The sequence below is a fragment of the Nannospalax galili genome, unplaced genomic scaffold (genome assembly GCF_000622305.1).
Source record: "Nannospalax galili isolate Female #2095 unplaced genomic scaffold, S.galili_v1.0 scaffold577, whole genome shotgun sequence".
Taxonomy (NCBI): domain Eukaryota; kingdom Metazoa; phylum Chordata; class Mammalia; order Rodentia; family Spalacidae; genus Nannospalax; species Nannospalax galili.
The window spans coordinates 751,381-778,706 of NW_008340387.1; the positions used below are offsets into that span (position 1 = coordinate 751,381).

The 27,326-nt window shown below is 49.3% G+C and overlaps 1 protein-coding gene across 6 annotated transcripts in view; it reads left to right on the forward strand.

Annotated features, from left to right (window-relative positions):
* The window catches only part of Hivep3 (human immunodeficiency virus type I enhancer binding protein 3), a 472,744-nt gene that overhangs the window by 410,739 nt on the left and 34,679 nt on the right, over nt 1-27,326 (forward strand). For all 6 annotated transcript variants that reach the window (XM_029564634.1, XM_029564635.1, XM_008835418.2 and 3 more), the window contains one exon: nt 18,701-24,269. In XM_029564634.1, the coding sequence (XP_029420494.1) occupies nt 19,251-24,269 (5,019 nt within the window). In that variant the 5' untranslated portion in view covers nt 18,701-19,250. The remainder of the gene's footprint in view (nt 1-18,700; nt 24,270-27,326) is intronic.

The following is a 27,326-nucleotide window of genomic DNA, read 5'->3' on the forward strand; positions in this document are numbered from 1 at the left end:
CTCTCCTGTCAGGACAAGACTTGCCATCTTGCTCCTGTTCCCATGCTGTTGGCTCACACCCTGGAGATCATCCTGTAGTTCTGAGCTGCAGTTATCTCCTGGATGGGCACCTTCCCCTTCCCCTGTGTGCCTCTCTATTCATGCAGCAGACAGTCATCACTGGGAGCAATGCTTATCCAAAGAGTCTCAACCAAGGTCACTGGGTAACCATCTGGAGACAGTTACGCATACATGGAGGGAGTCCTGAAGTGGTAAGTCCAGGAAAGGCATGGTGGCTAGGTGGGGCCCTATCCCGAGCAGCTGCTGTGTGGCCACCTCTGTGACTTTGCTCTTCTGGAGTAGTTGGGCCTGGTCAAGGGAAACTTAGAACCAGGCCTCTGAATGCTGTAGCCTCTCACCTTCCTGTGATCCTGCTCATACCCCAACACCAAACTCCTCCCCTCCTGACACAGGACACAGGGCACAGTGACGCCACTGCCTCTGTGAGAGACATGGACTGTCCTGAAATTCAGCCTGCTAGACAAAAGGTGTCAAACACCATTCCTAGCAACAAAATACAATGTCAGCCTCTCTAGATTCCAGTAGAGAAAATGGGGCTGGGAGATGAGGACCTGAGTCCCACCCCAGCATCACATAGAAATCACAGACCGGTAATCCCAGTGCTACAAGAGGGAGCAGCAAAGACAAGAGGACCCTTGGGGCTCACTGGCCAGCTAGTCTAGATAAATCAGTGAGCTCCAGGTTCAGTGACAGACCCTGTCTCAAAAAAATAAAATGGAGAACGAATGAGGAAGACCCCCAACATCAACCTTTAGTCTCCATGTTCTCTCTCTCTCTCTCTCTCTCTCTCTCTCTCTCTCTCTCACACACACACACACACATACACACATGTGCACACATACACATAAACAAAGAGAAAATGGACAAATATTACATGCACTCAGTATTTGAGTTGTTGCAGATATGTGCATGTAAATACATAAATATAAAGGTATTATCTTCTCCTTAAGTGAAATGTGTCGCCTGTGACAAGGTGCAGCCAGGACAGGGATAGGCAGTGCAGAGTTGGCAGGTGATGGTGAGTCTTGAGTCAGGCAATGGGGCAGGCTGGGCAGGTAGTGGCCTGGGCAGGTAGCAGACAGCCTGGGTAGGTAGTGTCTGAATGAGGAATCAAGAAAGGTAGGGGCCAGCTTTGTGGACAGCTGGGCAGAGCACTGGGCAGAGGCGGGGCCCTGTCAGACAGGAACAGGAGGCCAGTGTGGCTAGAGGGCAGGGTGGGGTGCAAGAGGAGGAGCTTGGGGAGGAGGAAGAACAGATCGCTGGGAGACCTGGGAGGTCTGAGCTGAGGAGGGGCTTCCTGAATGTTCTGGCCCACCTGGCTTCAGTGGAGACATTTGAGGGGAACAAAGGGTGAGGAAGCAGGGGGCTATTGAGAGGTGAAAGTGTCACAGAGCAGAGCAGCAGCTACAGGGGCCATGGAGTGTGGTGTCTGTAGCATGAGAACAACGAGCATGATTCACTGAGATAGGAAAGGCAGCACAGAAGAGCGGTTTTACCAGGAAAGCCTGCCAGTGCTCAAGTGGCCTTATGCTTCTCAGGCTCCATAGCTTTTCCAAACCTCGGTTTATTCATCTGCAAAATGGGCATTTGGATAGATACTGCCAAGATTGCTCTGAATTTGAAAACCCACTCTGCTACCCTTAGTCTCTGGGTCACTGGGGTGGTCAAGGAAGACTTTGAGGAAGTCGGGTGGACCATGCACTTAGGAAGGACCTAGTCCAGGTCCAGCTGATGAAGAGGCAGGGAAGGAGTGACCAGGCAGAGGGTGTTGAGACCAGGAGTGGTATCCTCAGAGCAGTCAGTATGGTTGTAGTTGAAGCATAGGCCTGGATGGGCAGGAGGTGCCAGGAGCTATGACTCCAAGGACGAGCTCCCAGGCTCCCCAGCTCCCCAGCGCTACACCCTTCAGAACAGACCTGCAAGTCTGGAGCCGGAACATATTTTTCGAACACGGCAGTCCTCAATTTTAAGCACTTTTAGAAGAGCATACTCAGGCAGGAAGGAATACGGCCTGGCTCCTGGCCGGGCAGAGTTAACCTCCTGGCCCAGCATTGCATAACCGCAGGGTCTGCTGAGAGCAAGGAGACTCTTCTGTGTGGCAGCCAAAGTGGCAAGCCTGGTGGCTCTGGGCTCTGGCACCGTCCCGCAGCGGAACAAACAGCCCTCCCTTCACAGATAATGGCTCTCATTGAGTATTGTGTCCATGGCCAGCACCCAGCACTGGGCAGCTCAGCTTGGGTAAGTTTCCTCTCTTGGCTGCTTAGCAAAATATTTACACTGCGCCTTTCTAGTAAGACGGTTTGTAGGATCCAGTGAGCAAGGAGAACTAGAGAAACCCCCTCACCCCATACCTCCAGTGACCCTGCCCTCTGCCAGGGGACGGTGCCACATGCCCAGCATGTGAGCCTTGGTCAATCACTGCTCACTGGAGTTCTACTGTAAAGTAAGACCTGGACCTAGAAGGTGCTAGAAGGCCTGGTCAGCTCAGTAATCATTGTTGTCTCCTCAATAGAAAAATGAGTGCTGATCTTAAAGAGTGGACAGAATATAGCTGGTTGCTACATCTTCCTCATCACCCCTTTCTTAGAAGGTAGAGGGGTGCATGTGTGTGTGAGAGAGAGAGAGAGAGAGCACAAGTCCTGCTTTCTCAACCCTCTCCCACTGTACAGTTGTCATCTGAAACCATCCCATCCCCTGAGTGGGTCTTTCAGTGAAAGGAAAGTATACAGGCCAGCTTACCCCTGAGGGTGCTGCCCTCCCAAAGGGGGGGCCAGCCTTGGGGAACATTCACCATGATGTTCATTAAGGAAGGAAGGCATGTTCATGTCAGAGGAAGATCTGCAGAAATAGAGGCAGTGTCTCTCTTGGGTCTTTCTAACCAAGAAAGAGGGTCAGAAGTGTCTTGTGCAGCACTTGGGTCAGAATTAAAACCAGTGAGTGAAAACTACATGGCTCATCAATAGGAAGATGCTTCAAACAATAGGCCCATCACTGTCTTAACCCAAGACACAGCATCCTTTTTGACCCAGGATCCCACTTCTGGGAATCTGGCTTATGGAACAACAGCACCAGGCTTTAAAGATATGTGTACAAATGATGTTTATTGCAAAATTCTAGTGATAAAAAAGTTATAAAAACTCAACAGTAAGGACAAGTTAAAATGTATTACATCCAATCCATGGACTATTAGCAAAAATGAGATAAATCTTGTGTATATTAGAAAGGCAGTGTGGTACCCTGACTGGGAAGACAGGGTCTTAAGACTTATGTCTTAATAAGACTTATGTCCTGAGTTCTAGGTCCTACCATTTACAAGCTTGTTTGCCTGACTTCTCTGACCATCAGTCTCACCTTCAGTTAACCAGAGATGATAATAATGTCTACCCTAGGGGCTTGTTGGGAGGACTGACTGAGCTTGTGCATGTGGTACACCTATAGTTGTGTCTGGTACATGTTAACCGCTAAAAAGAAAACACTTGGTATTTGATCTTGAAAGATTGTCTATGATAAAAGACAGATACAGAGAAATGTATGCAGGGGATGCTATTATTATAAAAACAAGTCTCCCCAATTTAACCCTATCCCATACAGAGAGAAAGGAAGGAAGGAGAAAGAGAAGGAGGGTGAGGAGAAGGGAGAGGGAGGGAGACAAGGAGGGAGGGAAAGAGGGACAGTGGGAGGGAGAGAGGAAGGGAAGAAGGGAGGAAGGAAGGAAGGAAGGAAGGAAGGAAGGAAGGAAGGAAGGAAGGAAGGAAAGGATAGGAAAGGAAAGGAAAGGAAAGGAAAAGAAAGGTGAGAATGCAGTGATTTGTGCAGGAGATGAGACCAGGAAAGAGGAAGGGAGGAAGGAAGGGAGGGAGGGAGGGAGGGAGGGATGAGCTGCCATCCTAGGTGGCCTTCTAAGGCCTACTTGTGGCCTTCTAAATGCAGAGTCCTTGAGGGAGACTTGAGTCTTACAGGCCACTGAGGCCAGTGCCCTTAAAGGTCCCTTGAAACCTCAAAACCCTGCAACTTCATGGATTAATCTTAGTGGTCTCAAAGTCTGTCCTATCCTGGTTTTTAACTGAATGGGGGAATCCACTGTGGGCAAGATTTATATGCTAAGCCTTGTCCTGTCTGCAGTGGGGAACAAAGGCATTGGATGGTGGCTCACTTGCATAGGTAGACTCATTGCCCTGGTGTGGCATCCATCAGCAGGGCCACATGGCTCTGATTAGGGCTGTCTGAGTGCTCTCTCAGGCTAGTCTCAGGACTTGTGAGCCACATTCCACAATGATGCCTTGGCCCCAGCTAATGCAGACTCTGCCTTGGATGACCACATCACTCACCAGTCCTGAACGCCAGACTCTGGGAGTGGAGGAACAGTTGACAGGCAGAGAAGATCCCAGGCGGCCGGAGCCATCATGGGAATGAGAGCCACTTCTTTGTAGAAGATCCCTTGAGATAGGGACCAAATGTGATATTAGCCCAGGAAACTCATTTGTTATAGGGAGTCTGGTTTTGTTTTTCTATTTCATGTATAGAATTTTTTCATTATTTTAGCCTAATAACCAAATAGATGCTAACACAGTGAGCACCAGCATGCTTACCACTCTAAAAAACATGCAGTGGAGGTTCCCCGAAGGCATCCGCGTCTTAGCCCTTCTCTCTCAGAGGCGCCATCATCCTGAATTTGAAGTACAGAGTACTTCACAATGCTCTGCCCCACAGAGTACAGGTGCGGCTTCCTCTTGCTTCATATGGCTTCCCGGCCCTCTCTGCCCAGGATTCTTCCTTACTGGACTCCTTCGGTGATTGCTTTGGTCACATCTACCTGTCCATGTTGCACTGAAGAGAGCAAAGTTGGGATCCCAGCACTTACCCTGTTCGTGGCCTCAGCAAGTCCCTTCTGCTCCCTGGACTCCAGCACCATCTGTCAAAGGCAGACTTTAATCCAGACACTGCTGAGGGCCAGCTCAACTGTCCTGTGGTGTGACCAGGTGCTGAAAATGAAATTCCTCAGTTGAGATTCCTTCTTCCTAGGTGACTCTAGTTTAAGTTGACAAAAACTAGCTAGCATACTAGGAGAGCCCAATGCTTAGCCCAGACTGGCACCTGAGCCAGGGAAGTAAAGGTGGGGAGGGGATGACTTAATGGCTCTCTGCTTAAAACAGCTAGAGAGAAATTACCCTCAGATCTCAGAGCCAAGAAGAGCTTTCCTGTTTGGAAGGACTTGGTCTGTCTGTTGGGACCCTGAGACCATTCAGCTAGCTAAGCCACTGTTTTAGACTGCCAGAGAGCCACCCATGTAGAACCACCCCACAGGCCTTTCTATCTGTTCATCTACCTTCTTCTGTCCCTTCTAGTCTAGACCATAGATTTCCACCTTCCCTGGGTTGATTGAGCCTCTCTGGGCTACAGCCGGTACAAGGAGATTCACTGATTGATCAGTGCATCACAGACAGCACACAAACAAAGCATTGTTGGCCCTGCTTAGCCTGTTAGAGTTTTCTGCTTGGAACAATTCTGTGGTGAAAGAATATTTGGGCTACACAGGGTGTTGAACAATTGGGGTGGCCAATGTTTGTCTTGCACCCCCAGATATAACCAACCAATGACCTTTCAGGTCAGCTGAGAAATAAGACTCCTTTCAGATCAAAAATGGCAGGCTCCTGGCCTATGATGCCCCATCTTCCCATCAGAGAATTGGATTTGCAGGTGGCTGTTCTCTGCCCCGAAATGATATTCTGAGTGCAGTTCTACACACCATCAGCTTCTGACCCCTCTCAGTCTGAAGCCCATGCTGTAACCACAATTCTCTCTCACTCTGACATCAGCCAAGCCTGTGTACCTGATGCTGGACAGGCAATTCGTCCCATGAGTCACAGCAGCAGCTCCAACCTGCATTATCCCAGAGACAGTGGCCATGGAACCAGTAGGGGTCACGGCTCTCTGGAACCAGTGGGGGTCACGGCTCTCTGAGAAACACATTGCAACCCTGATGTTCTCAAAACCCATGACTAAAATGCTTATGCCAAGTGAAAGAAGCCAGATACAACAGGCCACGTGCTGGATGATTCCACTGAGAAGGTGGGTTTACAGAGATGGAAAGCAGACTAATTAGTGACTGCCTGGGGATAGGAGGAGGGAACTATGGAATGCCTACTAATGGGTAGGAGGATCCTTGTTCCACTGATACACATATTCTGGAATTAGGGCAGGGTCTGGTAGTGCACACCTTTAATCCCAGCAATCAGGAGGCAGAGGCAAGCTAAGCTCTGTGAATTCAAGGCCAGCCTATTCTAAAGAGTTCCAGGCCAGTCAGAGCTACACAGTGTTGTATAAACATACCTTTAGTCTGGTGTGATGACTTGTACCTATAATCCCAGAGCTCAGAAAGTTGATAGAGGAGGATTTCTATGAGTTTAGGGCCAGCCCAAGATACAGAGTGAGACCCTGTTTCAAAAAATTAATAGGGCCAATAAGAAGGCTCAACAGATAAAGACATTTGCTACCAAGCCTGACAACCTGAGTTCAATCTCCATGACCACATGGTGAAAGGAGAGAGTTGGCACTTGCCAATTGTCCTCTGATCTCCATATGCCTGCTGTGGCACATGTGACCACACATACACACAATAAATAAATAAATGTAATAATAACTAATAAAGGATGCATAAATAATAATAATTAAAGGTGAATTTTATTTATTCATTTATTATTTATTTATTTATGTTAAATATCAGTTTTTCCCAAAGTAAATAACACTATCTAAAGACATGGTTATGAGAAAGGGGCTGACTCAATATTTAGAAAATTCTATTCCACAACGGTTTGATGTACTCTCTGGTTTCAGAAATGAAGAATTCAGAATTGAAGTGACTTCTGTCAATTGTCCATTCGCTGAGGTTTCCCACTTAGTACTTCATTCATTCATTCATACATTCATTCATTCATTCACCAATTCATTCCCAACACTCACAAATGCCTACTCAGGGGACATGAGGGTGATTAAGATACGGTTCTCTGTAACATCTGTGGAAATGTCTAGTTAAAGGGTGCAGTATGGACAGTCAGTCACAGGCCACCCACCCCCCAGTCAGTCTCAGCATGAACCATCCATCACTGGCGACTTTCACTCTCACTAGAATCTAAACAGCCCGTCTCTCAGAAGTGGACTGTAGAGTGGAGGTTACTAGAGGGTAGGGAAGGTAGCAGGAGAGGAAGTGGCCAACAGGAACAAAGTCAAGGACAGAAAGGGCAAGTCCTGACACTGTCGCACAAGAGGGTGACTCCAGTCAAGAATATATATTGTGCATTTCAAAATAGCCAGCCAGAGGATTTTGATGCTCTCGCCACACAGAAGGGATGCCTGTGTGAGGTGATGGCTGTGCTGATGCCCTTATTTGATCATGACATTGTGTGTCAAGACATCATGTTATAGCTAGTAGAGATGTACAATTATGTGATAACTGAAAATCAAATGTAGATGGAAAAGCATTGGCAGCTGTTATTGCCACAAGAGGGCACTGTGGGGGACCTGAGCTTGCAGGGGAAGGCAGGGGCTATGCACTTGGGCCCAAACCTCTGGGGAAAGCCAGGCTTAAGAATATCTAGCTGGAGAGAGCTGGAGTTCTGGGAAGGGACTGGGCAGGCCCTGGGGGTAGGAGTAGGGCCTGACCCTTCACAGGAGGAGACCAGTGTGTGTTTGCCTCTCTTAGCTGACTCAGTGCCCAGACTTTCCAGCAGTGGCCTCTCCAGTCCCTCCCCAGGGCGTCCCCTCATGCCTCTGTCCAAGTGCCTTGGGAACCTCCCTAGGTAATTCCCAAGAAGAGACACTGTTAACCCTGCTACCCTAGGTGCAACAGCACAACAAATAGAAGCACATGTCTGCATTCTCCTCAGGCTCTGGGTGAAGGCCTCAACTCTGTCAAGGATTGGGTGCAAAGATGAGGGGGCAGGCTGGTGTCCTGGCACTCTGCAGGGGGCCTGAGGAGACCTTAGCTCAAAGCCTTGGGTTCCTTTCTCATATCCACAAGCCTTCCAGTACACTGTACTTGCCCAGCCTCAGGACAGGTCAAGAATCCAGAGATGAGTCAGGCGCCACCAGGACCCAGGGAGTACATGGTGTCCTTGGGAAATGTGGGACTGAGGAGAGACCTGGCTGTGGACAGGCAGCTTCTGCCTGTGTTCCCTCATCTGCAGTGGGTGATAAGGCCCTTCCCAGAGGGCTGTTAGGAAGAACTCCTCCGTCGTGACATGATGTCCAGGCAGTGTGCTTACTGCCTGGGGACAGATGAAGCTGTCATCCACAGTTTCTCTTCCTGGGAATGAACTTGGGTAGAAATAAATGAAATGGAGCTAGAAACACTAACTTACTACACTAATTTAAGATGACATCACTCTGGTTATTATTGGTGGCATCTGAAATGGAGCTGGAGGCCCATCCTGGTAGAGGAAGGGATGAGGAAGCCCAGGGAGAAGTTGGCAGTGGTGACACATAGGTTTTAGCTGGGCAAAGAAAGGAAGAATGAGGGGCAAGGAGCTAGTGGAGAAAGGATTGAACTGCGGCCTAGTAGGCAGGGCGGAGGGCTGGGGTGCAGTGGGGAGGTGGGATGAGGGAGGCTTGAAGCTAGCATGTGGGGTGCAGGCACAGGGTAGAGCATCTAGACAGCCAAGCAGAAGGTGAGACAGGTCAGTTTCCACAGACAAGGCCTGGAGACTCAGGGCCACTTCAGGCCCTCAGTGGTGACCCAGGCTAGAGAGAGCATTCAGAATGTCACAGCAGATAAACTCCCAAACTCCAACTGTACTTAACATCCTCTTTCTCAGCATATACTTATGGAGGACCTGGGTTGCCCAGTGAGATGGAGGCAAAGTCATGTCTCTAGTTCCCTGGACTTTAACAGAACTCCCTTTTTAACTGTGCTTTCCTTGAAGTAATTCAGGAGGTGGTGACGGCATAGTCAGGCCCCTGAACGTGTGCTTCTGGACAAGTTATGTGACCTTTGTGCCTTAGCTTTCTCTCCTATAAAACAGATGTGAAAACATTACCTACCTCATAGAATTGAGGACCCAGTGTGCCTTTGGTGCTTAGTGGAGTGCTTCCACACAGTGCTGGTTCACGCTTGCCCCTCTTGTTTATGTCCTGTCTGCTCTGCAGTTTGTCACAAGGTGTAATTCCTCTTTCTTAAACCACCAGACTTTTGCCAATGGGTTGCTTATCTTTTCTTCTGGCCTTTCTTGGGCCTGCTGTAGAGGAGGAACCAGGCTTACACTATTATCCACCCACTTAGTGCCTACATCCATCCATTCACTCATTCACTTGTTCATAATGCAATGGGCAACCAGCGCCCTGTGCTTAAGGCATTGGGAAGCACAGCAGGAGTTTGAACAGGTTATATCTCCAGGCCCTATCTACTGCCCGTGGCCTTCTGCTAAGTGGAATTTTCAAAATCACCTGACACAGGTAGAGAAAGGATATGTGAATTTTAAGAGTGTGATTTTTGTTGTTATCAGCCTTAGAAAAATCATACTGGACCCCAGCCTCCTGCTCAGTGAGGACAAGGCAGGAGCTTGGCAGACAGCTGAGAACTGCTCCCTGGAGGGCATGCCATGTCCTCAAGGGCTTCTAGAACCCAGAAGTTGTCAAAACAGGAAGATCTGGGTCAGGCCTGAAGTGAGAATTCACAGCTAGAATATAGGGCTGGAATTTAGTATTTATTGAATTTAACTGAGCTTCCAGGTAGGGCTCAAGGAACTGGCCCAGCTGTGTCCTGGTCCATAAAGTCCTCTTCAAGACTGTCCTTGGGGAGACCAGGCCACTCAGGTGCAAGGCCTGAGACACTGTCTTGTCTGTCATCAGTGCCCTGCATCTAGGTGCCACTATGCAGCTGGCTTTCAGGAACTGGTCTTCTTGTCCCTCTGTGACCTCTCCTACAGTGTCCCCTTCTAGAAGGTGCATGGGAGCCTCCTCTCTCCACACAGGAAGACCTGTCAGCCACCAGCCTTGGTCTCACAGATCCACCCACCCACCCTTTGACAGTCACCATCTGTGTGTCTGCCACTGCAAGGCACTCCAACATGGTGGTGAATGAGAGAGGCTCCCTGAGAAAAGCCTCTGTAAAAATAAGCTCCTCCTGGTAAAGCAAGTGAGATGGGCAGTGTGCCAGGGAGCAGAGATGCCAGGCTGCACGCCAGGGGCTCTGGGAAGTTCAAGGGACAGCATGAGTGTGGAGTGCTGTATTATTCAGGGGTCTGAGGGAAAGTAGAACCAAAAGGGGACCCCCCCCCCAACACACAGTATAGATAAGCAAAAATAAGCTACATGTTGGCAAAGGGACTGATGAGTTAAGAAAATAAATTGCAGCTTGTAGGAACTGAGATGGTAATGCATTGACTGTGTGCCTGGCACTGTGCTATGCACACAGCATCCTCTAAACAACCCTGGGAGAGAGGGAGACAGGGAACGAGACTGAGATTGACAGTAAGGAATCAGTTCCCACATGGCAAGACTTGGCAAGTCCACCGTCTATAGGCCTGGCCCCCAGGAGAGCCCACTGGCTGCAAAGGTGGTCTGCTGGCAGTTACTTTCTCCTCCGGAGAAGCCAGTCTTTTCCAGTTAAGGCTGTCAGTTGATTGGATGAGGCCCACCCACATCATGTGCGCGCGTGCGCACGCGCATGTGCACACACACACATACACACCCCAATAATAAGAAATTCATTTAATTATTACAAATAACAAATTTAGTAAAATTTCAGGGTACGCAGCCAATGCCTTTTCCATATACTACGTCATTTGCAATGGTACCAGAAAGAATAAAATACTCAGAAATAAACTTAGCTGAGGAGGCAAAAGGCATATACCAAAAACTGCAAAATGTAGATGAAAGAAATGGGAGGAAGGGAGGGAGGGAGGAAGGAAGGAGGAAAGGAAGGAAGGAAGGAAGACAGGAAGGAGGAAAGAGGAAGGAAGGAAGGAGGAAGGCAGAAAGGAAGGAAGGAAGGAGGAAGGAAGGAAGGCAGGAAGGAGGAAGGAAGGAAGGAGGAAGGAAGGAGGAAGGAAGGAGGAAGGAAGGAGGAAGGAAGGAGGAAGGAAGGCAGGCAGGAAGGAAGGAGGAAAGCAGGAAGGAGGAAGGCAGGATAAAGGAAGGAAGGAAGGAAGGAAGACAGGAAGGAGGAAAAAGGAAGGAAGGAAGGAGGAAGGCAGAAAGGAAGGAAGGAAGGAGGAAGGAAGGAAGGCAGGAAGGAGGAAGGAAGGAGGAAGGAAGGGAGGAAGGAAGGAAGGAAGGGAGGGAGGAGGAAGGAAGAAGGAAAGACAAGAAAAGAAAAGAAAAGAAAAGAAAAAAGAAAAGAAAAGAAAAAAAGAGAAGTGGATGTACCATTGGGAAGGCATCTAGTATCCACAGGCTGGAAAATTAATGTTTAAATGTATTTACTGTCCAGAGCAATCTAAAGATTCATTACAATCCCTACACAAATACTACCAGCCAAGTGCAGTGGTGATAGCCAGTATTGTCTGAGGATCTGTGAGACCTCTCAGTCAACAACTCCAGAAGAGGCAGTCCCCTCCTGGTGCTGGCATTTTCATCTGCTAGCCTGTAGCGTCTACTAGGGCTGTTGGACCCCTGCTATAGGTAACTGTTGTGTTGCATATGTTATGTATTGAGAGATGCTCCAGGTAGGTTTCCACATGACTCTTTCAAAAGGCCTTTATTAGTGATCCCTCCCCATACTCTTTCCTGCCCTGCCTTAGTGTTTCCCACTCCATTTAACCCACCCTATCCTTTACTCCCTTTTCCCATTTATATCGCTGCATTCTGTCTCCCCTTCCACATGGCCCCCTTACTAGTTTCCTGACCTTTATGACTTTTCCAATTGAAACATGCCTCCCTAAAGACTGAAGAGGGACATGTGATGTTTGTCTTTCTCGATCTGAGTTACCTCATTAAGGATGATTGTTTCTGGTTCCATTCATTTACCTGCAGGTTTCATTATTTTTCTTTTTTAATATTTTATTTATGATTTTTATTTATTTTATGTGAATGAGTGTATTGCCTGCATGTAAGTGCGTTAGTTTTGTACAATGCCTATGGAGGTCAGAAGAGGGTGTTGGATTCCCCTGGCGTTACAAATGGCTGTTAGCCACTATGTGGGTGTGTGGGAGGTCAGAGGACGGCTCACGGGAGTCAGTTCTCTCCTTCCACCAATATGAGGTCCAGGAACTGAACGCAGGTCCTCAGACTTGTCTGCAGGTGCCATCACCTGCTGAGCCGTCTTGCTGGCCCTGTTTAGGGTGTTCTGTGTATTGCCCTTCATAGTAGACAAAAGAGCCCTAACTTCTAGGAAGCCTGTGGGCAGATGTGTCCTATATACCACTGTCACTTGTGTAGAAACAAAATGTAGTCCAAAGACAGCTTGAGACCTGCCTGAAGCTGATAGGCATGCAGGCCCTGTAGAATTCAGGTCTGTCCCAGGCAGTGACGCTAGCGAAGCACAGTGGTCAGAAAATGGGTCTGATCCAGTCTCCTGGCAGGCTCTGTTCTTCCCCAGGCTCTTTCCCCCACCAACACTTCCTGAACCATTGAAGATATAAACAGTTTGACTTAAGTTCACAGATGCCCACAGAGCTCTCATGGATGTCCAGATACCACTTTGAATGCTTCTGGGGAAGACAGATACAAATAAAGACAAGATAGCAGGGTGGCAAGCTAAGTAGGTAGATAAAAATGTACAGCCTAGTGGATGAATTCGCTATACACATCTGGGCTTCACCAGGCACCTGCTGAGGTGAGCTACTGTTGGACCCAACTCATTTTCAGCCTGTGGGAGCAAGACTTCAGCATGGTTGACACTTTCTCAGGTTAAAGAACATGAAAAAAGTTCTTAACAAGGCTGGCCCACAGGATGAGAAGGAATACTGCTGGCAGCCGAGATTTCTACCCTCAGAGTTAGGACTTGGATTCAGAGTTGATGCTGTCAAACTCTTTTTCAGCCTCCCAAGGACCAGCATCCCACTTCAACCCCTGTTGAGTTAACTGAGTTAGCATTCAGCTGCTCAAAAGGGACCAGTAACTGTATTTCTCTCCCACAAGAACAGATCCAGTCTTCTGACCCATGGTCTCTTAGGTAATACTCACTTCCGTGTGGTAAGTGGACTCACCATCCTCACGGCACATTCTTTCCTCAGAAAAGGGGCAAATGGAGGCCAATCACTTGCCTTGTTGGCCAAGACCTAGAAGTTGGCCAGAACCAGCTGCAAAGGAAGCTGGGAAAGTATAGGGTCTAGCTAGGTAGCCACTGGCTAATCAAAGATGGATTTTTGAATGCTAAAAGAAAGATAGGCTGGTGGGGGCAATTCCAGTCACAGCTGGGTTTTCCATTTCCAGCCAGAGATTGGCCCCTCCTGGCTGTTCCCACGTTCTTTATCCAGCTTCCTTCTGTGGCTCTCTGACCACCTCTTCCTATGAGTCCCCAGACCCAAGTCCTCTTGCCTGTCCTGTCTTGCTACCATTAAATCCTCAGTTGCTTTTACTTTCTTTGCAGGTGAAGAACTCTTCTTCGTCTTGGCCTACCCCCACCTGTGTATGAACTCAGACACCATGCAGAGGCATTCTTAGAGGGGCACTGATTATATACTATATCCATTAAGTAGGAATATTTACTGCCAATGTCCTGTCTAGCCTGTGACCTTGTGCCCTGGCTTCCCAGCTATTGAAAGTAGAAAAGTTAGCGTTCCTGGCTTTTTGAGATCAGTATGTTTTATGACTGTCAATAAAAATCTGTGATCAGATTTTGGTATACTGGAGGGTATGTATAAAATAAATTACTAGCAAAGACTAGGACCACAGTCTGGGGTTAGGTTGACACAGCTCCCTGGGCATAAAGCCCCTATCTCCATCTCACCTCAGCCTTGTCTCACTTGGCAAGTAGCCCTAGCACCTCAGCCTGGAGCCTGAGGTGGATTCCAGCTGGTCTCCTGCCGGGACCACTGGCCTTGCCAGCCTGACAAAGTGCAGTTCCCAGCTCCCCTCAGGCCTCAGGGTGTCCACTTGGGGCTCTGGCCATGTGACCCTAGCCACAGGTGTCAAAGGTACATTCCCACTTGGTTTCAGGCTTCAGGCCACCTTGCCTTGGGCCTTCGGTACCTCTGTCACCTGCCACACCCTGAGGCCTTGGTGGCTCCAGCCCCAACAAGCTCTGTTTACTTCCTTATTTCAACAGACAGACCTATGGAAGCTTCTGGAAGAGCATCTGACTGGTTTGATAGATTAGTCAACTGGCTGCTGAAGCCCAGGTTCTCCTCATGGTTGTCAGCTGGCTTCTGAGCTGGAGTTCTCAGGAACCCTGGCCTCAGTGGCAGATGGCATGAACCCCATGACCGGTTTGTGGCCATCAACAGAGGACATCTAACCCCTTCACGTCTGTTGGCCTGAAAGGGAACCCTAAGGCTCTGGCCCATTGCTCTGGTGGCTTTTATAGTACCCTCATGGCTTTTTCTCTGTCACTTCAGACATGCTCAGAATCCTGAAAGTAGGTGTTCTTCATGTCTCTGGGTCACAGGGACCAGCTGGGTCCTCCTGAAGGAACTAAAAGGTAGCTAACATCTGTTCACACCTCATCGGAATCTAAAGGGTTCCAAGGCTGAGGAATCTTTAGGTCATGAGGTCCCTGACTTCCAGCATCCATTCCTTCAAGCTCTTCTGCCCTCCAAGACCCTAGTAACAAATGCTTTTACCTGTCCTGACAATGTCATAGAATAGGGTATAGAGGTTACCAGTCCTGGAATCAGAGGTCTGTGTACCTCTGGCTGGTTGACCTCACCATGGCCCAGGCACCCTGAATGCAGAGAGAAGTATGTCATGGGGGCTCACAGGCCGCTGACTCTGTACTCCGGGAATAAGAAGTGTACATGTTTCCTCCCTCCGAGGGTACCAGCCTGAGGACCCTCTCTGGGAAGGAACCAGGCCAAGTTCCCAGGTGTGGGCTAGACAGTGACCTAGACAAGGTAGGGCAGCCCCAGTGATAACCTGATAACCCAACTGTCATCTGTTTCCCTCGGAACTCTGTCTCCCCCAATACCCCAGAAGTCACATCAGACCCCAACCACTAGCCTTCCCTAGTTGCTTCTGAATATCCCTACTGTGTCTGCGTGGAGGGAGACTACAGGCCTAGACAATGTGTCCTCCTCTGCCAGCTGGCCCCCTCACTCCTAGGCATGCTGCAGGGTTTTCATCTATCAGAAGAAGCAGCATTTAACCTCCAGCTTATGTTTGCGCGTGCTTTGAATTCTTGTGCCAAAGGATGGAGAGAGATAGAAAGAACAGTCAACCCTTTACCCCATCAGTATTTGGAGGCCTCCCAACACCTCCCCAGCACACACAGTGAGCTAGGCCAGAAATACCACACAGCACAGACAATAGACTTCTCACCTGACGTTAGATGGCCCAGAACTTCTGCCCTTCTTAACTCAGATAAGCAAGGCAGGGCAGTGCCACCAGGATGGGCCTCACCTTAGTCAGGCTCCCCATTTCTCCCTCTAGTAATATAGTGAGGTTCAGACAGAAGTGGAAAATCCAGTGCTGCCATTCAGGCACCCCACATACTCCTTCACAGACACACTGATGTCCCCTGGGGTCACACTAGCACATCCCTAAAACAGGAACCAGAGGCCATAATACCCACTCTGAATAGCAACCATAGGGAACATTATTAAAGTGAGGAGCAAGCCTGGCTAGTACAGGAGAGTCAAGCTCTGCCACTAACTTGTATGATGTCTAGGGCAAACTGTCATCTTTGCAGCCCTCCATCCCCTCATCTCTAGGACTCCATTCGGAAGCCACAGGGTACCTCAGTCCTCACAGCAGAGGTCCAGAGTGGAGACAGACACCCAGAGGCAGTTAACAACCATGCCTGGTGTCCATAACCAAGCACAGGGACTGTAAGAGCATGCCAGCACACTTTGGTTCGTTCCTGCTGTTCCCCCATCGTTATCTGTAACTCCTCTCCCACTCTCAAAAGTGTGCTGATTTGGGTGATATCTTCTGTGGCTGCCCTAAAGACTGTGATACAATAAAATAAGATTTCCCTACCTTCCCCATACTGGGCCTGCCAAAACCTTTGCTGTTTAAGCTAGAGATCCGAGTCTTCAAAGACTATCCCTGATGAGTTGTGGGCTGCCATTGGCAATCCGTGCATTTTTGAGAGCGATGTCTTTGACAGAGATGACTTCCTGCATCATTTTTTGTCTCCCTACTGAAGTGTCACATGAAAATATTCTTTCCCAGCAGCCCTTTGGTGATTGCAAGGAACTTAGATCTCTCTTGATCTCTGGCTGCAAGCTCTATGTACTGGTCCATATCTCCCTTTTCTCTGGGACTGTCAGAAAGCACATGTAAAAACATATAGCTGGACTATAGATATACTGTATGTGTTTATGACGTCACAGTGGTGTTACTTTTCTCCTACCAGTCTTGGCTTCCTGCACCCTTTCCTATTTGTTGTTCTGATTTGCTGTCTTCATTTTCTTATAGCTATTATTCAATCATAAATTATTATAATTGCTTTAAATTCTTTGTAGAATAAAATGTTTTAAAAACACATGGGGCTGGAGAGATGGCTCAGTGGTTCAGAGCACTGGCTACTCTTGCAGAGAACCTGGGTTCAATTCCCAGCACCCACATGGTAGCTAACAACTGTCCTTAACTTCAGTTCCAAGGAAATTCAACGTGCTCCTCATGTGACTTCTGTGGGTACTTCACAACACAGGTGCATTACACACATGAAGGCAATACACATAAAATATTAAAAAATTAAAAAAAAACACAAGAGGGTGGTGGTGCATGCTTTTAATCCCGACACTCAGGAGGGAGAGGCAGGCTGATCACTGTGAGATTGAGGCCAGCTTGGAATGGTCTACATGCCAAGTTCAGGCCAGCTGGGGCTACATAGTATGTCTCAGAAAAAAAGAAAGAAAAGAAAAGAGAAAGAAGGGGTAAACTTACAGGATGTGATTTTTAGAACCAGGGTCTCAGAGCCTGCCACCAAGAAGCAGTCGAGTCTTACAGAAATGTTAGTCTTCTTCAGGAAAGCAGTGTACAAGCTCTTCAAGTCTGTACCGGGTCATGAAGAGAACCTGGGCCAGGAGTCAGTGGCTAGACACAAGAAAAGACAGAAGCACAGAAATCCTAGTCACGCTTGCGAGCCTCACCTTGGGGGACATGGAAGAAAGGTCCTGGGAACAAACTTTGCTTTGAGGCCTGAGTCAGGTGTCAACACTGCCTCTTAGACTCTGGGAACTTGCCAGACACAATGGAATCCCTGTACTCTGGAAGCAGAGGCAGGAGGATTGTGAGTTTGAGGCCAGTCTGGGCTATAGCAAGACCTGGTCTCAAAAAAAAAAAAAAAAAAAACTAACTAAATGCATGCTAGGCATGGTGTCACGTGCCTTTAACCCCACTCAGCACTCAGGAGGCAGAGGCAGGCAGATCTCTGTTAAGACAGAGGCCAGCCTGGTTTACATAGACCCTGTCTAAAAAAATTTTTTTTAATAAAAAACTTAAATGCTAGGGATGTAGCTCCATACTTAAGTACTTGCCTAGCATATGCAAAGCGCTGAGTTTGATACCCAGCACCACTCCCTGAAAAAAGCACTTTGGTAAGCCATTTCTCTCTGTAGGCCTTGGTTTTCTTAGAAAGACTGGGAGGTTGGGTGAGATGAGGTATAGCAACCTCCAGCCCTGAAATTTGACCTGGTGGTCCCTGGAGGGAAGGGCTCTGCAGATGCTTTTGAGCCTAGGGAAGCTGGACTATCCAATATCCAGTTAGACGTGGGAGGACATACACGCCTGAAGTCCACCCAGACCATCTTTGCACCTCCTCTTGGCAAGTACCTCCCTTCTGAGCTACATCTATGGCTTCCCTATGGCACTTAAGGGACAAGAAAAGGCTGCAGAGCTGGAGCCACCTTCCAGAAGCTTCTCCATTTCTTGGGGCGTGTTTGGAGCATTGTGATAGTCACAGGTTCAGTATGAGTTAACCACAGCCTATGGCAATCCTTTGCACCTTTGCCCAGAAACACAAGCTAGGAAGTAGGTTTGCATGGGGGGCTAAAACAAACAAACTAGTGACATCTCTCAAGGACACTCCGATCCAGGGGCAGGGAGACTAATGGAGAACGTATCCTTTGGAAAGCTCATCCCAGTACTCTCAGGCACCCCCCTCTGCCCCTCGCTCACCCAGCACCATCTGCAGAGTCCACATTCACCTCCTCATGCTTCCCTGCTGAGGACAGGAGCAGCTGAGGCGGGATTCACTTTTACCCATTATCTAGATTTGCAGTAGAGGCTTGGCAAGTTCAAGCTCACTGGAAATGGGTCACAGAACAGGGATGGGGGCCCAGACCTCCAGCCCACCCAACCCTCGTGTCCCATAAGGCCACAGCGTCAGAAACACACTGGAGCTCACTGCAAAGGCAGTGAGTACAGGATGGGTAGTGCTTGTGTAGAGGGAAATGGGAGCACTGCCTCCTGCTTGAATGTCTCTCTGGCTAATCTTTCAGGAATCTCAGCCTGCTTCAACCCTGAGTCCCATCACCTTCCCAGCTTGTGGACAGTCTCAGTAACTCTGTCCTCTGTTGTGTGTGTGCTTTTTGTCCCGTAGAACACCGCGATTTTTCCTCTGAGGCTGCTAATCTCCAACACGGAACTCAAGGGGAGAAGAGGCCAGGACAGAGCCACCCCAGCATCCAGTGTGGCATCTCTCAAGCCAGAACCAGGGATGACTGGGCCATGGAAACAGATGTCTCCAACCTTCACCTGTTCACATAGCACACAGGGGACTCGTGGGGGCCACTTGCCACTGCCAATCAAACACACCCAATGGCAATACTGAAATCCTTCATGCCGTTTTCTCGACAGACATTCAGGCAGAAAGTGCAGGTGTGCTTTCTGTCTGCAGAGTAGAGGGCCATGCCCCACCAGTATGAACAGCGTGGGCCCTGGGACCTGCTCTGAGTCCACTTGCAGCCACTGATACTTGCAAAAAACAAAAACAAAACAAAACACAAACAAATCCCAAAGCCATCGTGGGTTTGGCTTCCACAGCTCTTGACCGATGTGGCCAAAGCTGGACACCTCGGGACACTTGGATTATTCATAAATGCAGGCTGCCCCCACCCTCGCTGAGTAGCATCCGAAGTCTCATCAAGGTCATGGATCCTGAACAAAGTATCCAGGGCACCAAAAAGGCTGAGGGAAGTCCCCGGAAGCGGCTGACCAAAGGAGAGGCCATTCAGACCAGTGTTTCCTCCAGTGCCCCATACCCAAGCAGTGGCACCGCCACTGCCCCTGCAGAGAGCGCCCCCCAGGAGCTCCTAGCCCCGCAGCCCTTCCCAGGCCCCTCAGTGGTTCTTAGGGAAGGCTCTCAGGAGAAAACCGGCCCTCAACAGAAGCCCCCTCAGAGGCCCTCCATCGAGGCCTCAGTCCACATCTCGCAGCTTCAGCAGCACCCTCTGACACCAGCATTCATGGCGCCCGGCAAACCCGAGCATCTCCTAGAGGGGTCCACATGGCAGCTGGTCGACCCCATGAGACCTGGTCCCTCAGGATCATTCGTGGCCCCTGGGCTCCATCCACAGAGCCAGCTCCTCCCATCCCACACCTCTGTCCTTCCCCCTGAGGACCTGCCTGGTATCCCTAAGGTCTTCGTGCCCCGTCCCTCACAGGTGTCTCTGAAGCCTGCAGAAGAGGCACACAAGAAGGAACGAAAGCCGCAGAAGCCGGGGAAATATATTTGCCAGTATTGCAGCCGGCCCTGCGCTAAGCCCAGCGTGCTCCAGAAGCACATTCGCTCACACACAGGTGAGAGGCCCTACCCCTGTGGCCCCTGTGGCTTCTCCTTCAAGACCAAGAGTAACCTCTACAAGCACAGGAAGTCCCATGCTCACCGCATCAAAGCAGGCTTGGCCTCCGGCGTGGGGGGTGAGATGTACCCCCCAGGGCTGGAGATGGAGAGAATCCCTGGGGAAGAGTTTGAGGAGCCCACCGAGGGAGAAAGCACAGACTCCGAAGAGGAAACTGGTGCCACATCAGGTGCCCCAGCAGAGGCTCCACCAAGGCCTAAACACCCCCTCCTGTCCAGCGGCTTGTACAGCTCTGGGAGCCACAGCTCCAGCCATGAACGCTGCTCCCTGTCCCAGTCAAGCACTGCGCCATCACTCGAGGACCCCACCCCATTTGCAGAACCCTCATCAGAGCATCCCCTGAGCCATAAACCGGAAGACACACACACAATTAAGCAGAAGCTGGCACTCCGCCTGAGTGAGAGGAAGAAAGTGATCGAGGAGCAGGCATTCCTGAGCCCAGGGAGCAAAGGCAGTACTGAGTCTGGGTATTTCTCACGCTCTGAGAGTGCTGAGCAGCAGGTCAGCCCCCCCAACACCAATGCCAAGTCCTATGCTGAGATCATCTTTGGCAAGTGCGGGCGCATCGGACAGCGCACGTCAATGCTTACATCCACCTCCACTCAGCCCCTACTTCCCCTGTCTGCTGAAGATAAGCCCAGCCTGGTGCCTTTGTCTGTGCCCCGGACCCAGGTGATAGAACACATCACCAAGCTCATCACCATCAATGAGGCTGTGGTAGACACCAGTGAGATCGACAGTGTGAAGCCCAGAAGGAGCTCTCTGACCAGACGCAGCAGTGTGGAGTCCCCCAAATCCAGCCTCTACCGGGAGCCACTATCATCTCACACAGAGAAGACAAAGCTGGAACAATCACTGCTGAGCCTCCAGCACCCACCCAGCTCCACCCCCCCTGTGCCTCTCCTGAGAAGCCACTCAATGCCTTCTGCCACCTGCACCATCAGCACCCCCCACCACACCTTCCGGAGTAGCTACTCCTTCGATGACCACATTGCTGACCCTGAGGCCCCAAGCCGCAGCAGTCCGGTGTTTACCTCCCACCCGAGGATGCTGAAACGCCAGCCTGCCATTGAACTACCTTTGGGAGGTGAGTACAGTTCTGAGGAGCCTGGACCAAGCAGCAAAGACCCCACCTCCAAGCCCTCTGAAGAACCAGAACCCAAGGAAAGTGACCCTACCAAAAAGATCAAGAAGGGATTGAAGATGAAAGGTGTGATCTATGAATGTACCATCTGTGGTGCTCGGTACAAAAAGAGGGATAATTACGAAGCTCACAAGAAGTACTACTGCTCGGAGCTCCAGATCACAAAGCTCCATTCTGCAAGTGTTCCTGAAGGGGAAAAGACAATCGCAGAGCCTGAACCCTGGTCCCAAATGATGCATTATAAACTGGGGGCCACCTTGGAACTCACTCCACTGAGGAAGAGGAGAAAAGAAAAGAGCCTTGGGGATGAGGAGGAACCACCTGCCTTTGGTAGCCCCGAGCCATCAGATGCTGCTCGTAACCTTCCAAGCCTGGAGTCCACCAAGTCACCAGCAGAACCAAGCAAATCAGCGCCCTCCTTAGAGGGACCCACAAGCTTCCAGCCAAGGACTCCCAAGCCAGGGGCTGCGTCAGAACCAGGGAAGGAGAGAAGAACAACATCCAAAGAAATTTCCGTCATCCAGCACACCAGCTCCTTTGAGAAATCTGACCCTCTGGAGCAGTCCAGTGGCCTGGAAGGAGAAGATAAGACTCTGGCCCAGTTCTCATCCCTGCTGCCTGCCCCGCATGGACGCTCGGCTCACTCCCTGCAGCCGAGGTTGGTCCGACAGCCCAACATTCAGGTTCCAGAAATCTTGGTGACAGAAGAACCCAACCGGCCTGATACGGAGCCCGAGCCACCCCCAAAAGAGCCTGAGAAGACGGAGGAATTCCAATGGCCCCAGCGCAGCCAGACACTAGCACAGCTCCCAGCGGAGAAGCTGCCACCCAAGAAGAAGCGACTGCGCCTGGCAGAGATGGCACAGTCTTCAGGGGAGTCCAGCTTCGAGTCCTCCCTGCCTCTGTCTCGGAGCCCAAGCCAGGAGAGCAGCATCTCTCTGAGTGGTTCCAGCCGCTCAGCCTCATTCGACAGGGAGGACCATGGGAAAGCTGAGGCCCCCGGGCCCTCATCAGACACACGCTCTAAACCCTTGGGCACCCACATGCTGACTGTCCCCAGCCACCACCCACATACCCGAGAGATGCGAAGGTCAGCCTCAGAACAGAGCCCCAACGTGTCCCATTCCTCACACATGACGGAGACCCGCAGCAAATCCTTTGACTATGGCAGCTTGTCCCCAACAGGCCCCTCTGCAGCAGTTCCCACAGCTCCACCAGCCCCCACCACCCCATCAGAGAGAAGAAAATGCTTTCTGGTGAGACAGGCTTCCCTGAGCAGACCTCCAGAAGTCGAGTTAGAGGCCACCCCCAAGGGAAGACAGGAGAGCAGCGAGGAGTCCTCAGCCAGCAAGCCTTCCACCAAAAGCTCTGTGCCCCAGATCTCAGTGGCCACCACACAAGCTGGGCCATCAGGAAGCAAGAGCCAGGTGCAGGACAGGCCCCCACTGGGGTCTAGCCCACCCTACACAGAAGCCTTGCAGGTGTTCCGACCTCCTGGCACCCAGTTGCCCCTGCAAGAGAAACCATGCCTGCCTCCACCAGTCTCCCTCTTCTCCTTACAGCACCTCTTGCCGCAGGAAGCAGGACAGTCCTCCGAGTTCTTCTCCACGCAGGCCATGGCCAGCCTCCTTTCCTCCCCATATTCCATGCCTCCACTTCCACCTTCTTTGTTCCAAGCTCCACCACTTCCTCTTCAGCCTACTATGCTGCACCCTAGCCAGCTCCATCTTCCTCAGCTCCTGCCTCACCCCACAGGCATCTCCTTCCGGCAACCCCCCTCTTTCCTCCCCATGCCATGCCCTGCCTCCTCAGCCCTCTCCTCTGGATTTTTCCTGCCTCTTCAATCCCAGTTTTCACTGCAGCTCCCTGGTGACATGGAAAGTCACCTGCCACCAATCAAAACCAGCCTGGCCCCTCTGGCAACTGGACCTCCCAGACCTTCCAGCAGCACAGAATACAGCAGTGACATCCAGCTTTCCCTCATGGCTCCCCCAACCACCTCTCCAGCTTCCACATCAGCCTCACCACTGGCCCTGCCCACCTGTCCAGATGCCATGGTGTCACTGGTTGTACCCGTTCGCATTCAGACCCACATGCCATCCTATGGCAATGCAATGTACACCACCTTGTCTCAGATCTTGGTCACTCAGTCACAAGGCAATTTGGCAAGTGTGGCTCTTCCTAAGTGTGAAGATCCCTCCTCCAAAGGGGTGACTGTGTGTGTGGCTGATGTGTATGAAACTGGGCCTGGGCCATCTGGTCTAAGCAAGGAACAAAGCAGAAGTTTCCAGACACCTTATCTGAGAGTGCCTGAAAGGAAAAGCACCTTGCTGTCGTCCGAGGGAGCCCTGAGTCTAGAAGGAAGCTCATCCACAGCCGGGGGAAGCAAGCGTGTCCTCTCCCCAGCTGGAAGCCTTGAACTCACCATGGAAACCCAGCAACAGAAAAGGGTAAAGGAAGAGGAGGCTTCCAAGGCAGATGAGAAACTGGAGCTGGTAAAACCCTGCAGTGTGGTGTTAACTGGTGCTGAGGACAGGAAGAAGACAGAGAAAGTCCATGTGAGCAGCCTGGGCCGGAGCAGGAGGGAGCCAGAAACTGTCTCCAACCTGCCCTCAGATCCATCTGACCCAAAAGAACTTTCTCCCCTCTCTCATCCCACATTGCCCCATGGGACAGCCCCTGGCTCAGAAGCTTTGAAGGAATATGCCCAGTCTTCTAGCAAAGCTCACCGAAGAGGGCTGACTCCACTCAATGTAAAGAAAGAAGATCCTAGGGAACAACCTGACCTCCCTCTCCTGGCACCTCCTAGCTCTTTGCCTCTATTAGATACTTCCCCGAGACCAGCCAAGTTTCAAGAAGGTATGGACTCAAAGAAGGTACTGGAGTTCCCCAGCCTCCACACGACCACTAATGTCAGTTGGTGCTATTTAAACTACATTAAGCCAAATCACATCCAGCATGCAGATAGGAGGTCCTCTGTTTATGCTGGTTGGTGCATAAGTTTGTACAACCCCAACCTTCCAGGGGTTTCCACTAAAGCTGCTTTGTCCCTCCTGAGGTCTAAGCAGAAAGTGAGCAAAGAGACATATACCATGGCCACAGCTCCACATCCTGAAACAGGAAGGCTGGTGCCATCCAGCTCCCGCAAGCCCCGCATGACAGAGGTAAGTTCACTCTTCTTGCCATTGAGTTCCAAAGTTTGTGCTGAGCTTTTAAAGCCACATTGTCTTCATGCTAAGTTTGTAAAATTAAAACCAGCTAAGGGAGCAAGATTTTCTCTCTGGGAATTGAGACTGGTCACCTTATAAGGAAACATGTTCACTGGGTTTGTCAATATGTGCCTAACATAATTGGAATAGATACGTTTCAATAAAGTGATCAATAAAGTGACCCTGCTTTCCCATGAGCTGCTACTGTAAAAATCAAAGGTTCAATCTCAGCAAGGAAAAATGCAGTTCTCCAAAGTCAGAGTTGAGAAACTTGATTGGTGGGAATATCTTCAGCAATTTTAGAACTTTATACTAGTCCTTTCTCATAGAGTTCTCCCTTGCTTCATGAGTCCCTTCCTCCTTTTCTTGTCCCCTGTATCTTCTGTTTTTATTCTCTACTACCACTTAAAAATCATTGTAGTTCCACATTTGATACAAATCACTCCTGAAATAGCCCTTTCTTTTCTTTAAATAGAACTGGGATGCAGTGCCCCTCTTTACCTGTAGGAGGCAGTGTCACTGACAGAGTCTTCTGTGCTATGGGGCAATACCAGGCTCTCACTGTTGCTTGTATTTATTCCTTCATTGCCTCTGACCTATGGCTACATGGGGAGCTGTAAGATGAAGGTTCCCTGCAAATTCAGCAAGTTTCAAAGTCAATTCCAGTTTGCATAAGAAGACACTTTCTGACAGAGACTAGGCTAGCCTGAGGCTACAGGCTATGACCTGTGCTGACCTGGTAGATCAGTTACTTTTCCTTTGCTATAATAAAATACTCTGAAAAAAGCAACTTAATGGAGAAGGAGTTTATTTTGGCTTATAGCTCCAGAAGGATACATACAACCCATCATAGCAGGGAAGACTTGGTGGCAGGAGCAGGAGGCTGGCTGGTCACATTGAGCAGAATGAGCAGAAGTGAGGCCCAGCTATGAAACCTGAAGTGACCCACTTCCTCCAATGAGATTCTACCTCCTAAAGGTTGTACAACATTCCCAAACAGCACTACCAGCTGGTGTGGGGGACCTTTCACATCCAAACCACACCTGGCACTTGTCGAGTGACAAGTGACCTTGTTTGGACCAGGCGGTGTGCTGGGCCCTGGAATGCAGTTACTGCTTACTTTCACCTGTAAGGCAGCATCACTTTCTCCATTCTGTAGAGGAGGGAGCATGGGGTCAGAGTCTAGGAGAGAGCAAGGACGTGGTAAAACCAGAACTTGAACAAGACATGTCTCACTGCAGTTTCTTTTTCTTAATTTAGTTATTTGAGGAAAGAAATCTTAAAAAGAAATTGAAATTTTAAAGATGTTCACTGGTGCCCCTTCCATTCAGATTTGCTTTCACCAATTCTGCACATATTTAAAACTAAACTCCTGTTCTCAATCAGTGAACAGACCTATGCTCTGTAACTCCCTGCATGTTCGTTCCTTCCTTTTATCATGGGATAAATGATGCATCAATTTGCCCTTAGCTCAACTGGATGTTCTTCACAAACTGTTTTCCAAATTTGTTTTCTGGATGTCTTTGTCAGTCCACAGATATCTCTGAGCATGATTTCCGTTTTTTCTATAAACACCATACTGACTGTGGCTACCACCAAAATCCTACTGTAATTATACTCATAATTTTGAGGCACCTACTATGTGCTAGATACTATTCTATACTTAACTTTCATCCTCATAGCCACCTTGAAAATTATGGTACAATATCGCCATTTTACAGTTAAAGATACCAGAGCTCTGAGAGGTTAAGTAACTTGCACAGGGTCACAAAGTAAATGGCAAATACTAAATTCATAACTAGATCTCACTCTTGAGCCCTTTGAAATGGTCTGAGCTGCCATGTCCCTTGATGAGAATTGTACAGGACATTTAAGAAAAAGAGAATTCATCATGTCGCTTTTCTGAAATGAGTTAAAACCGGCAAGCTTTTCCTTGGAAATTGCCTAGTTTGTTCAAAGTCATGTTTCCTGCCAGAAGTGCACAAATATCATACACTTAGTATAACCACATGCTCTACAAGCTGAGGCCTTCCTACAATTATGCCCCACCCCATCCTAGTTAGCATTCTGTTGCTGTGATAAATACCAAAAGCAACTTGGGGAGGAAAGGGTTTATTTCAGCTTACAACTCCCAGGTCACAATCCATTACTGAGGGAAGTCAGGACAAGAACCTAGAAGTAGGAACTGAGGCAGAGACCATGGAGGAACGCCGCTTATTGGCTTGTTCCCTGAGACTTACTCATCAACTTTTCTTTCTTAAAAATATTTTTTATTATTTTTATTTTATGGATATGAGTGTATTGCTTGCATATGTATAAGTGCATCTGTGTTGTACAATGCCCACAGACGTCAGAAGAGGGCAATGGATTTCCCTGGAACTGGAGTTATGGATGGTTGTTTGCCACCATGTGGGTGCTAGGAATTGAACCCAGGTCCTCTCCAAGAGCAGCCAGTGCTCTTAACTGCTGAGCCCCTCATCTACTTGTCTTATAAAACCAGACCCACTTTCCCCAGAATGATACTGTCCACAGTGGGCTGGGTCCTTCCACATCAATTCACAATTAAGAAAATACCTCACAGATATGCCCTCAGGCATATGATGGAGGAAGTTCCTCAGTTGAAGTTCCCTCTTCCCTGGTCACCCTAATTTCTGTCAAGTTGACAAAACTTCCCAGCATAATTGACCCCTTGTCAACTTGGCACATAAACATATCACTGTTCATCCATAACCTCTCCTTTCTTATTTATCCTCATGCTAATATAATACAAAACACAGTACAACTTTAAAAGTATCACAGCCTTAAAAAAAAATTCTAATGCTTGAAAAGCTCAGTATCTCTTTTAAGAGTCCAGTCTCTCAGTTGTGGGCTCCTATAACATCAAAAACAAGTTATATAATTCTTATTTCAAGAGGTAAGAATCAGGTCACTGTTACAATGAAATCAAAGCAAACCCCAAATCCAGCATTGAAAATAGTTCACTGTCTGACATCTGGAACTCACTCAAGATCT